The 12977-nt window shown below is 40.6% G+C and overlaps 1 protein-coding gene across 2 annotated transcripts; it reads left to right on the top strand.

The window, feature by feature from the left end:
• Nucleotides 1–687: 687 nt before the first annotated feature.
• LOC139812390 (uncharacterized) lies at nucleotides 688–12693 on the top strand. Of its 2 annotated transcripts, none has more exons than XM_071777172.1 (4): nucleotides 688–1008; nucleotides 6776–6994; nucleotides 7356–7654; nucleotides 9048–12693. In XM_071777172.1, exons 1-4 carry the CDS (start codon nucleotides 1003–1005, stop codon nucleotides 9340–9342), a joined length of 819 nt encoding a protein of 272 aa, XP_071633273.1. In that variant the 5' UTR covers nucleotides 688–1002; the 3' UTR covers nucleotides 9343–12693. The 2 variants fall into 2 exon arrangements, with proteins under 2 accessions (XP_071633273.1, XP_071633272.1); XM_071777171.1 differs by having other exon boundaries at nucleotides 694–1008; nucleotides 9045–12693.
• The last annotated feature ends 284 nt before the right edge of the window (nucleotides 12694–12977 follow it).

Raw genomic sequence — 12977 nt, 5'->3', positions numbered from 1 at the left:
TTCGTAATTAGTTTAATTAGCAAAATGTAATTGGAACGCACCGTGGATTAACAATCAATCGAATTGGCTGCTGCGGGAGAGATAACAGATTTGATTAGCCGACGGAAAACGAAACTAAACTCATTAGATTTTTATCGAATTCAGATATCAATATATGAAAACGATCTTTGATCGTTAGGCTTCCGATGATGGATACGTATCAATTAAACTCATTAGCATAATTGATCTCAGCATAATTATTTTTCTTGCTTAATTAAAATTAATTAACATTCTACTTTTTGCTTTAATTTAATTGTTAAGGTAATTGAAAAGTTAATTGCAGCAATATTAATGTAAAGAGCTTTACATAGGAAAATTAGCTCGGATCTAAAGAATTTAATTAAAGTCCGTGCGTGTGTGTGAATAATTTAAAAGAACGGAGCGAGCGCGGAGTGCGAAGTCTATCACGCTCCAGCTTTGCCGCGCAAGAGGAAAGTCCATTTCGAAGATAAAGTTTACACAACACAACGCGAGTTACACATTCAGCGAAATAAAATAATCAACAAGTAGAATGTACGATGGGATTTCTGTGTTTTTTTTCCTTTCTCCCCCCCCCCCCCGCGTAAAGGAAGGTTCCTCCTGAAAAAATCAATTCGGGCTAAAATTCAAGCTATACGTCCGATCTTTCCACCTGCCGATGCGGTTCGCGAGCGCCCGATAAGCGTCGGTCCACTCTCAACCCCCCGAGCGGCACACAGCGAAAACAACCCCCTCGTCCGTCCTTCCTCTGCCGCCTGGCTTTTTACCCCTTCCCGTACCCGTGACTGCCGGACCACTGGCAATCCCCGCGCGGCGAAGCACACCGCACGGTCCTGCCGCGCGCGCGGCCGGATCCAGTAACCAGTCACAGTTCGAACCTCGAGGAGACCGAGCGTGCGAGAGAGCACCCGTTCGTAAACCTGGACCACGTAAACGGACGCCTCGGAGGATCGTGCCGGGATCTTCTGGCATGCGATCAGGAGCATGCAGGTAGGAGCCTGCTGTCGATGACCGACGCGACGCGCGCCCCTTCCTCTAAACTCGAAGTGCAGATACATAAACTCTCTCGCGTCCGTTGATCCCCTCTCGATTTCATTTCGAAATAATCATGACTTATGGAAGATGATTTTTGAAGGTGGAATATAAATGAAGGGGTAAAAACCACAGTGGTGTAAGTCAAATTTTTAAAAATATTTTTTGTGTGCATAAATGCAATTTATATATTGTATAGATTGCATCTATGCACGCGAGAACAAATTTTAAAAAAATTGACACACCACTATGACTTTTACCCCTCCAAATGTAGACAAGATCCTCGGTTCTCCGTCAATCAAGCCGCTCGTTAAGCGTGACTGAGGGAAGCGATCTGATTTTTTGTGTGATCGATATTTTTGCTGAAATTATTATTTCGTGAAGTTATTACATAAAATTCTACGGGACACGTCGGTGCACAAATTGCTTTTACAATCAGTGTCGTTTAAATGAAACCGTCGATTGCTTGTTGCTTGAAAATTCATCGCGTCCCTTATCGAAAGTCAACTATGCAAGAAGCATACAGGTGGGTCGGGGAGAACGTCCTGAGCGATCGGTAAACCGTTGCTGTTGCAACGCAAATATTTGGTATCGTGGGGGACAAACCAATTTAATAACAGTTATTGCTAAAATAAATCGAACGTCTATGTAAAATAAATTGAAAATACATTTTTAGATAGTATATTTTTCTCGTTCAAATCGATTGTTTGACTATGTATTTCACATCTTTATATCTATATAATTTTTTTGTATCTGTAACAAATGTGCGTTTCGCGAAATGAATTTACTTTGCATTTTATTCCTTTACTTTTATCGCTTTCGGTACCTACGTTTCTGGAATACATTTTGTGATGTTGAATTAAATTACACCGGGATGGCTGCTATGAAAACTTGTTGAATTCAGTTTATGAGCGGCACTAAGACAACCAAAGAAATTTAAAAGGTGATGTAACTCACATACACGGCAAACGGCTTTATATTTCCATATGAGAAACTTTCTTTGCCATACCCTTCTGCTTTGTTTTGCTTAATAGCTCTTTTGTCGAGTTCTCTTGTTCTCCCATTTTTTAAACCATAATCAACAGGCCGTATAAAATTATAAAATACATCGCGAAATTAAATTCTCAAGTTAAAATAATATTACTCTTCTAGTAAATAATATTATTCTAATTATATTTATTCTTTCTGATAATTTAAATATCTGTAGTGAGATACAAATCCATTGTGATAGTTAAATGGCTAGACAGGATCAATCTGTCAGAAATTCGCGAGATTGCGAGACCGTGAGTCTATTGTTTGAAAACATTTTCATACGCAATAAATATGCACGGAAAAGTGTCGGAAAATATAATGGTTCCGAGCAAGGGAACTTTTCATTTAGTCGAGACAGGCATCGTGCCAGGAAAACGATCTCCGTGCCTTTTTTCTTGCCCTCATCGACCGCCGACGCGTGCCAAGGCCAGACAGGAAGACGAGATCTTACAGTCATGGTCACGAACAAGCGTGTCTCTTTATGCAGTTATATTATGTGAATCAGTATATGCTCCGTCCTGGTACTATTAACGGCCACCCTTTCGAGTTTCCAATCGATTAGCTATCCTCGTAATTCATTTCTAATGACCTTTCAGAACCTCAGAAAGAATCACAAACGAGTATGTTACGTTAAAATTTTATCAGTTCCTTCACGTAGAACGTTCGATCGAATAAGGCCCAGTTTCACAAGTGTCGGTTAACTTTTAATCTTAGATTAACTCACTCTTTGTCTCCTTCTAACGTCCCCCTTAGAAAGAGACGAAGAGTGAGTTAATCTAAGGTTAAAAGTTAACCGACATCTTGTGAAACTGAGCCTAAGCAACGCAAAGTGTGTGATCCCTTATTAATTAACTCTGCCCACGAAAACTGACATACACGCGACGCGCAAGATACCTTTCAACGGAGAGCTTCAAAAACGTGTCAATCTGCAAGATAAATTAATGGAGGGCAAAAGTTTCCGATCGTGCCGGGGCTAGCGTGGTGCACGACACGTTGATTGCCACATTTCATGGCTGTTAGATTAAATAGATTCGGGAAAATGCATTACGAGATTTGCATTACGGCGGAGTTTCTCGGTACGGAACAATATACTTTCAACTTTTCGCGAGGTTGTTTGACTTGAGAGCGACTCTTGAAGTTTCGTAACTTCTGTTTGCAAGAATTGTTTAAAATTCGCGACCTCTCAACGTTGCGGTTATTCCAAAGGGATTCGCGACATACACTCACAAAACTAATCAAATTGCACCATTGTTACGACTTTCTTTTGAAAATTTAAGAACAAAGATATCCGTAATAAGACGATAAATATTTGTTGGTTTATATGTTGATGGTGCGAAAAGTCGTTTTCACTTATTGCTTTTTTCGAATCGGTCTGATGTAACTGATGTGTATAGTACATTTGATCATTTTTGTTAGTCTATATCCTCTCGATTGCAGACCTCTCGACTCCTAGTTGATTCTGAATTAATCAAATTCGGAGATGAAAGGAAGAGCTCTAAGATACTCTTGCAGCTACCCCATCGCAATCTTCCTCGCGCTCTTTCGCGGGGTTTTCCACTGGTCAATTTGGAGTGCCGCCAAGTACGCATCTCGCAGCTTCCATTTGGAAGTCTCGCAAAAAAAGGAAGAAGAAAAACATTTACACATCTGGCACGCAAATTGCGTTCGAATATGCGAAGTAACGCTCGATATTTTGTGCCTTTCTCCCGCGGTCTGATTCGAGCGGGAGATCTTGAATGTCAGATGCGACGAGTGAGATGCGACGCAAATTCTGGGATTCGTTCTCCAAAAAAAAGGGGGGGATGAAACAGTGATTTTTTCCCCCGAATTAGTCAAATTCTTTTTATTGCTCAATAACAATGATCTATTACGGAAAAGAATCCGCATCTGCGACGAGTTGACTTTTTATCACAGCGGAAACGAGTTCGCACTTTAAAAAGAGAGACTTTGCATTATCGATTTGAACACCATGCATTTCCCCCCTACGACTTTTGGCGTGACTCGGAATCATTCCGCGAGGCAATAAACGTTTGATGGGTTTTGCTTAGCGCGAACATTAAGAAATGGCAATGGAATAAAGGAATTGAGGGGAGAAATTGTGCGGAGACATCGGGCGACACACATTTTCGACATTTTCGTTTCATCGGCGACTCTGTTTTCCTCTTTCTTGCCTATCGACGAAGCGCCTATAACTGCGAGTTTCGTGTTTCGTTTCGATTTGTCAACAGATATATTGTATATTTCGGGTACGACCCTCGTCATATCGCCCGACACACTTCCCGCTCGCACATTATCGATCTGTTTCGCACTCTTCCGTGGCCAGCCCTTGACTCTATTTCCCGAGGGGTCCGAATTAGCCCTCTTTTTATAGAATAGCAAAAAATATTCGAAATATTATTATTCTTTATAGTTGTGAAAATATTCTGCAGAAAACAATTCAGAATTAGAAAGAGATCTCTCTCTTTCTAATTCTCTCGAAAGAGAGCAAAGCATGCAGATCCCAGATTTCGGGACTAGCTATATACGCGTTTTTTTTTTTTCAACAACCGCACTTCCTCTTGCTCGCGCTTCATCGATCCATTTCGCATTGCTTCTGCGGCCTGTCGCCTTTTTCTCTCGACGCTTTTTTGTACACCGGGGCGACCTTTGCAAGCTCGCCGCACCGGAAACCAGCGAGCCGTTTATTCCCCAGTTTGCGGCCAGTCTCGGTGGACGCGCGCCATCCTGCTGCGTGAGTGCGATTCTCGGTCAGCGAGACGTGCGAGACATTTTGAACTTTAAACCGTGTATTTATTATTATCCATCGTGTTGTCCGCACAACACATCGTCGGCAGGGTTTAATAAAAATCAAGATCGTTCGATCGACGGATAGAGAGCCCTTGCGACGAATAAGCCCCGGCGCGAAAAGGCCGAAGGTGAGGCACGAGCGAGGGTAGAAATAATAATTCATTGAGAAGTTATGAAAAGATGACGGTTCAGATTGCGCTTTACACTTCATTTTGGTAAATCATGACGGCGGTGTAAACGATAACGCCGGTTCTTCAATTCTGATTCATAACCCAATACCATAGAATATATACACAGAATACATACATAAAATTAAACGATGGCGAATATCGACCGACATCATTCAGTAACTTGGAAATAGATGGACCATTTTTAACATATAAGAATTTATTTTTTCCACGTGCGCACAATGACGTCATTCGAGAGCCAAGATTAATCCAGGGCACGTATTATGGAACGTTTTCGGAATGAATTCCGGTCGGAATTATTCCATTTTCCTTAGGAAACACAATAGAAAATCTAGGAAATAGCTGTAGGTACAATTCCGTTTGGAATCCACTCCAAAAAGTTCCGCAATACGTGCCCAGGTTGTATTAATAAAAGATTGTATTGATAAAAGGTTGTATTTATAAAAGAATTACATTAATAAAATATATTTGCAGATAAAAGTATCCAATTTCAGCAAGATAGAACGCCTGTTGTACTCTAATAGTCTAATATTTCAATAATCGCAGAATATTATCGGAAAAATCTATATTCTCCAATATCTGCATCTTTCAATAACATCGACTTATTTAAAAACAACAAGTGTTTATTTCTAGAAAAGTTTTCCTTCTTCTAACGGATACGTAGCGTCTCGCTCATGAACGGATTTACGAAATTTACGTAATTTAAATAAACTTGAAAAATATACTTGTCGTGGGGGACGCATCTCTTGATAAGATTCTTAATAATTTTTAACAACTATTTACAATTTAAAAATTTACGTGATCTATTAATTATGTTACTAATTTTATAAAGAATGACAGTATCTTTCGGGGAATTTATCGGACTCTTAACTGTAATTAGTCATATTCCACGAAAATTAATATAATTATATCACTGATATGACGTCAAAGATATTGTGTGAGATTACAAATGAACGATAAGTGGACACGTGCATGATATTTCGTGACAAATACGCTGAAAATAGCGTATCGCACGGAAGTTTCAATTTTTCACTATTTTGCAATAGCAATCCGCGAAATCTGTGAAATCTGTGCTTATTATTTATGCAACAAGATAAAAGATTTGATGTTTAAATCGTGTGTCAGGAGCTTCGAGATATTTTTCTATCTCAACAAAAAAGTCTACGCGAGATTTTCCCCGTTACTTTTGTTATACTCTTTTTAAACGTCATTAGGATGGAAGTAAAGCTCGCGGCAGCGCGAAATAACTGAGTATCGGATCGATTAATCTGCTCTTGAAACGCGACCGTCGCGACCGTGGCTAAAAATATTTCTTTTCAATATTTCACATGCTAATATCCAGCCGTGAAGGACCGGCCTTTTATACGGCGCGAACGCAGAAAATGTTTGTCTCGTGCCACGACGACATTACCAAGTTTCCCCAGCGGCGATATTTATTATCGAGAGCCATCGGGTAACTAAAAGTCGCAAGGTGTTCTCGCACGATACGAGCCTACGTAATATTTCAAAGTCAATACAGTTCTGAGTGCATGCCGCAAACAACAAAACTTAAGTAAATCTCGTTTGTATTCTAATTGATATTTTCAAAGCACATTTTACTTCGACACATTTTAATCTCTGTGTGCGAAGAACAAAAAAAAAAAATTTTGTTCCGTAAAAAAATATACATAATTTATGACAAAAATCATAAATAAAACTGCTAATTGTAAGTCGTTTAGCAGAAACCATTGAGAGAGCTGGGTTTGTGCCTCAATGCCGGGGTATCATCGAGCAACGTTGTCATCGCCGAAGTCTGCAACGAGACACGCGGGGGACTACCTCTTCTTCAGGTATGGCCCAGCGACTCGCCCAGAGCCGATACCGACGGACAGGCTCCAGCTTTTATATTCCCAGATGTGCAGGAAAGTGTCAACGACAGCGGCATCGAATCCATCCAGGTGCGAGTTTTACGCGATACTATTTTCTTATCAAATCCCCAACATGTAGGTCAATAAAGTCAATAGGTCAATACTCTTCAAGTGTGCTTGAGTGAATCGAACAAACATAAGTATTCTCGAGACACTCTTGCACGCGCCGTAAATTAAATTTCTACCGGGCATCGAACGTTCTAACACGAAAATGTTTAGGTTTATAATTAGAACGATAATTAGAGCAAATCTTAATAAAAACATGGTCAACTGTCCTTTCCGCGTAAAGAGTTAACCATGTTTTTATTAAGATCCTCTCGCGCAAATTGTCGATTCACGATTTGTCATCGTGTGAAAAAAATATATATAACTTTTGTGAAATGCGTTAAAGGCATCGCCGTCGCCGTGCGGTGTCACCTGCAACAGCCCGGCGATGACGCCGCAGCAATCGCGTCGCGCCAGCCTGCTGCATCCGGATCACGCGCGACTGCAACTGCATTATCTTCATCACAACCACCATAACGCGGGGGCGAAGTGTCCGCCGTCGCCGGATAGGACGTCGATAGACGAGGACCACGAGGACCGGCCCGCGCCGCCGAGTCCCTCCAGTTCGACCACCGGCAGCCTGCGATCGATGCCGAGTTCAGCGATCGTGTCGATGCACTCGCAGGACAGGAGACGCAGTAGCAGGTAATTGATTTGATGCTCGATTCACGCATTTGGCTCGCGCTCCGTCCGACATTTTCGGCCGATAAACCGATCTTATTGTTTTAAGAAATAAATTATGTTCGACGCTAACTGGCAAAAGTTATTTATTTGTATATAATCTCATGACGTTTTGACCATTGATTTTGGTCCTTGTCAAATGCGATCTTGTTTCTTTATCTTTCTCTATTCTTTCATTTAAATTTACTTTTATTCTTTTAATGATAATGGATAAAATAATTAGAAAAATTATAGCAAACATATAAAATTTTGACTATCTGTTATATCGTGTGCGATAAACAAAGGGTGGTAACTTCCCCTACGTTGTAATCACAATGAATGAGCAAAGTTAGTAATACTGACGCACAGCAGAGACTGTCATCGTGGACAGAATTTCGAAGCAGTTGCGCGACAAGTTCGACAAGTATTATTGTAAGAAATATTATCTTCTACTTCTACGGTTCCTTATACTCGTAAAAGTATCGGCAACGCAAATATCTATTTTCCGACCTTATCCTTGGCCGCGTATGCGCGTTGCGAGCAAGGTCCCAGAGATCCAAACGGTAGAAATAATCTTTTGTTAGGATACACGCGTTCGATGACGGACTTGGTCTTGACTCGTGTCAAGGAACGACCTTGACACGATGCAAATGTACGGAAGGTATACGTCAATGACGTATTACGATTGCACACGTGCGCGCACATTTGTATGAGTCCCCGTCGCAAACGTCAAGTGGTTCTTTCTACGACGAGGACCTCGAGAAAATCGCTTTTTTTCCCCTCCCCCATCTTGAGATCAACCGCGCCCCAATTTCGCTCTCTTTTTGCTTGTCGCAATCCTACAATCTCGTGAGCGAGCACGCCGAACCTCGTGCGAGGTCAAGACATTGGATCGTCTTGATAAAGGCCCGCTTTTATGCTCTCCTTCGTCACACCTTCATCTGCACTTTTATTTCAATTCTAAGAGGTTGCGCCGGAATTGTCGTACTCGTGCCAGACTTTTCGCTAAAGTCGCGAGAGAGATTTTGAAAAAAGTTTGCCAGAAAAGTATGTTAGCTTATATGATATATATATATATATTTTAGATATATATATTCTAGATATATATATTCTATATAAAATAAATAATTAGAACAATTATGGAAGTTAATTATAGCAATTATATTAGTAACGCGTTTAAAATAACAACAAAATTTCTAGGAAAAAAAGAAAGTTCGATGCTTTTGAAGATACTGCTTTTCAAGAATACGCTAGCTTATATAAAATAGCCGAATAGTGTGTATAGTAATTAAATATAATAAAAATGACTGTAAGAAATACAAATTATAGCTCATAGGGTAAAATAATCACGATATTTTTATATTTCTTTCTTCAGCAGATACAGCATGTTCGATGCTCTGGATTTGGAATACGCCCTGTTGAGGGCCGCGGCCCGCGGCTCCGTGGGCCCGTATTCCCTGTCGGAGTCCCTCCACAAGTTGACCTTCACCCAGAGCCTGGCCTTTCCCGCCCTGGCGCGCGGTCTCGCCGCGAAGCAGAGCGTGCCGAGCGGGAGATCGCAGCAGCCCACGGAGAGCGGGCTGAACGCCTTCGCCAAAGTGGTGACCGCGATGGTGTTGATGCTGGTGAGCGTGCTGGTGTTCGGTGTGGTCTACAAGTTCGCCAAGACGTGAGGCTGGCTGCTGGCACCCGGCCGGTATCCTGGATCCCCGCAGGATAGCAATCGTTTGGGTGCCTTCAGCGATAACGTCTGATGAGGCCTGAGGAAGGGTCTGGATCTCAACTTGCCCCGCGCGAGAGAAAGTATTGTGAAGCGACGGAAGAGACACGGGACACTGCGTGACGCAGTCCACGTCTAGGATGACGTTTTGACTGACAATGAGTGTTCATTGGTCATTTAATGACGAAATTAACGTGTGAATGAGAAATGAATGAAGAGACGGTGGCGACTGTTGATACACGACTCATTCTAGATGCGATCAGACAGATTGTAGAACAATTTTATACGATATGTCTTATTGTCTTTGTCGCGTAACGATATGTGTATTTAGATATTTAACGTAAAGTTTCAGCGAAGGTGACGCTGCCACGAGAAAAAAGGCAAAATTGATAATGAAGAGCATATAATAACGTTATCGACAAGTTATTCGATCCGTTGAATCGACAAGAAATATGCGATATATATACATATAGTTATCACATACTGCGAATATGCATAAATAGTATTAGGTCTGGAATCGAGAAAGAATTTCGATGTGGAGAGAACATGTAAAATGGGAAAGTCACGTGGTCTGAGAAGGCTTACAGAATGCATATTTGCTGCGAGTCTAGCTGGTTTATTTTCTGAAAAATAGTTGCGCGCGTGAATCTATATTGACGGGGATTTTCACATCGACGAATGCACTCGATCCTAAGTATCTCGGTAATGAATATAAACTTGTGTTTTGATCTGTGGTATCGCCGAAGAAAACATTTCCGCGTCGCTTTCCACAGTACTTGAAGTGCGGGAAATCCATTAAAATGTTCTTCGGCAAATTTTGCTGCACCGTGCTGATAGACGGGTAACTGGGGCGGTCCTCGGTCAATATAAGCCGGATTGCAGCTGTGACGACGAGGAGAGAACGATTGTGGGTCGAGCCATCCGTTGAACTGTCTATATTCTGCTCGGTAACGCTCGAGTAGGATACGCTTTATGCAATTGAGCGAACGCTCGAAAATTCAATCGCGGTTTCAATCGCAATTCTCGCGCGAGATAAAGATCAAACGATCGCGAATTAAAAGATTGCCGTATTTTTGGAATTATATCTCCGAATTTTTACTAACAATAAGACAACAGAATCTTTCCTAGATAATTTTCAGCGCGTTTTTTTTTTTTTTAATATTCGCCCCGGACGGATCCATATGTAATCTGAAAGAAAAGCCTCGGTTGAGATGCGCGAAAGTAAGAGAGAGGGACACACGAAACGATCTTTCGACCATTCTAGAACTCTTTTAGCCGTTTAATTAATTATTTAACTCAATTTACCGAAATCCCTTGGCCAATCTACGTTGCCTTGTCCGCGCGCAGAGTCGCCATCTCACACGGACGCCGCACATGCGAACGCGTAATCTCGCGAATTTTTTGGGGAACCTCTAAACGACTGTCCAAGTGCTTTACACAATTTCTATTCCATGACAATCGGCCGGGAAGCGCTCATTCCCGGCAAATTAAATTATAATGTTAAAACGCGACTCGGTGGAAATTCCGGCTTTCGGGCCGGAAACGACGAACGCACCGCGATAAACTAAGCAGAGCTTCCGACGATGCAAAATTAATCTGAGGTCAGCTTATCTCTATGCTTGGTCGCAAATACGGTCGAGGCTTGAAATCGAATCGAAATCCGATGCGACACTGAATAGTTTTTCATGCCACCAGCCAGTCGTGATACTTGCGATCAACGCGTTAAGAATATCGCGTATTTTTATAAAATCTCATATCGATCGTTACGTCAGTATAGTAAAAATAAACTCGACTCGCTTGTTATATACACTATCTCATTAAAGAATTTTCTAAAGGGTACAATTTATTTTTGCTAGATTTTCTAAAACCGATTTCGATTCCGTTTCAAGCTTATGAAAGCTCAAACGGGCATCTTTGAACTCGTTTCGTACAGCCTAGAGAGAGTCGCGCGTTTGTTTTATATATAATTAAATATATAAATACATATATACATACATAATTATATAAATTGTATATATTTATGGTCGCGCGCGCGCGCGCGTAACGAAGGAATATCTTCTTTACTTTGATGTTGTGCTCTGTACGAAGCAACGAAATTTCTAAAAGTTATACGCAAGACGCGTCACGATATAGCGGAACTACCGCTCTCTACTTTTTTTAACTATCGCATTGTACGAAGTATACATATATGTAACGCTAATGTGTGTTGCACTTACGATATATGTAAGGAACAAAATTTCTTTCTTTACTTCTCTTGTATGATACGCGACGACACACTCAAAATTAATCTCGCGATGATGTTTTCGTGCTCATCGCAACAAAACCATCAGAATTGGTAAAAAGGTCACATTCCACTTCACAACTCTACGAGACGTATACTGTCCTAAATTCTGCTAATGAAGAAATTGAAGAAATCTCTCGCTCTAGAATTTATATCAACTCTGACATTTTGATTTCTATTTTCTACAATTTTTGTACTTTTTTATTTTGCGGTTTCAAGGTTTTTTGCGACACAATACGTGAAAATGCTAAAATGTCACATTTTTAAATGCTATTTGAAGAGAAATAAAATAGAGCAGTTTCTTTCAGTTGCACATTCGGTATTTACGTGAAAAACAAGCGTAGATCATCATATCTATCGAGAAAAAAAATACAGAAGAAGAGAAGCGGGAACGTGAAAAAGACAGCTGGAAAAAACTGACCTAAATTATTCTGTGGTTTTTCGATTGTGACGATGCCCGACGATTCATGCAGCGATAATACAGTTAAACGGGGAAATTGTTATATTTTAATTTTTTGAAGTTTATCTTCTTCGTGTGTCTAGATGAAGACTGTAATTATGAATTAAAATTAAAGAATGAATTTTTGATAAAAAGATCAAATCAGGAACGTGAAGTGTGCAAATTAATTGTGGAACAAACGTTCAGCTCGAGTATAAAATAAGTAGCATTCGCAGATTTTCAATCGGCGGTATAAGTTTCCGTATTTATATAATGATAATACTTACTGTTCTGTTTATAGAGATCCATTCAGCATCCTGTCCAGTATCGGCCACGATGTCAGCCGCGAAAAATGGGTCGATTCGATATAAAAGTGTTGCGCGTTGAATTTAATCGTGCCAATATGTATCCGTGATCGTACTCACCGAAACGTTTTCCGAGTCTAACCGCGTCTACGCTAAATGTATACTGCTTGTAAACGTTGTAACTACCTCATCCTTTCGATCGTCCCATTTTGCGGTAAATTACTTTCCTTTCTTCCAGCGAAACAAAAGAGGACAAAAAATAAAAGGGCTACAAAATTACTAGCCGACGGCAGCCGCTTTAATTTTACCTTTGTTCTTCTGTAATTCAATCTCTTAAACATGGCGTGATATTAACAATTTTTTAATTACGAACAAATGGAAATTAAAGGGATTCGTTTTAGGCTTCAGGACCATGGAGCTTCAACCAAATCGTGCTCTTTCATTAGCTTCACTTTACTTCTCTTTCACAAAACTCACAGAGTTCTAGTTCGAAATTTATTTACAAAGATATTTAACGTCGTTTTTAATACTAACATTTGCTACTCCTGTCGTCTCTGATTGGT

Source organism: Temnothorax longispinosus, chromosome 4, assembly GCF_030848805.1.
Source record: "Temnothorax longispinosus isolate EJ_2023e chromosome 4, Tlon_JGU_v1, whole genome shotgun sequence".
Classification (NCBI taxonomy): domain Eukaryota; kingdom Metazoa; phylum Arthropoda; class Insecta; order Hymenoptera; family Formicidae; genus Temnothorax; species Temnothorax longispinosus.
This window is presented reverse-complemented; position numbering and strand designations above follow the sequence as displayed.

Coding starts and splice junctions, on each gene's coding strand:
- LOC139812390 (XM_071777171.1), top strand. Junction 6,995..7,355: donor GCGGCATCGAATCCATCCAG/GTGCGAGTTTTA, acceptor AATGCGTTAAAG/GCATCGCCGTCGCCGTGCGG. Junction 7,655..9,044: donor GACAGGAGACGCAGTAGCAG/GTAATTGATTTG, acceptor TTCTTTCTTCAG/CAGATACAGCATGTTCGATG.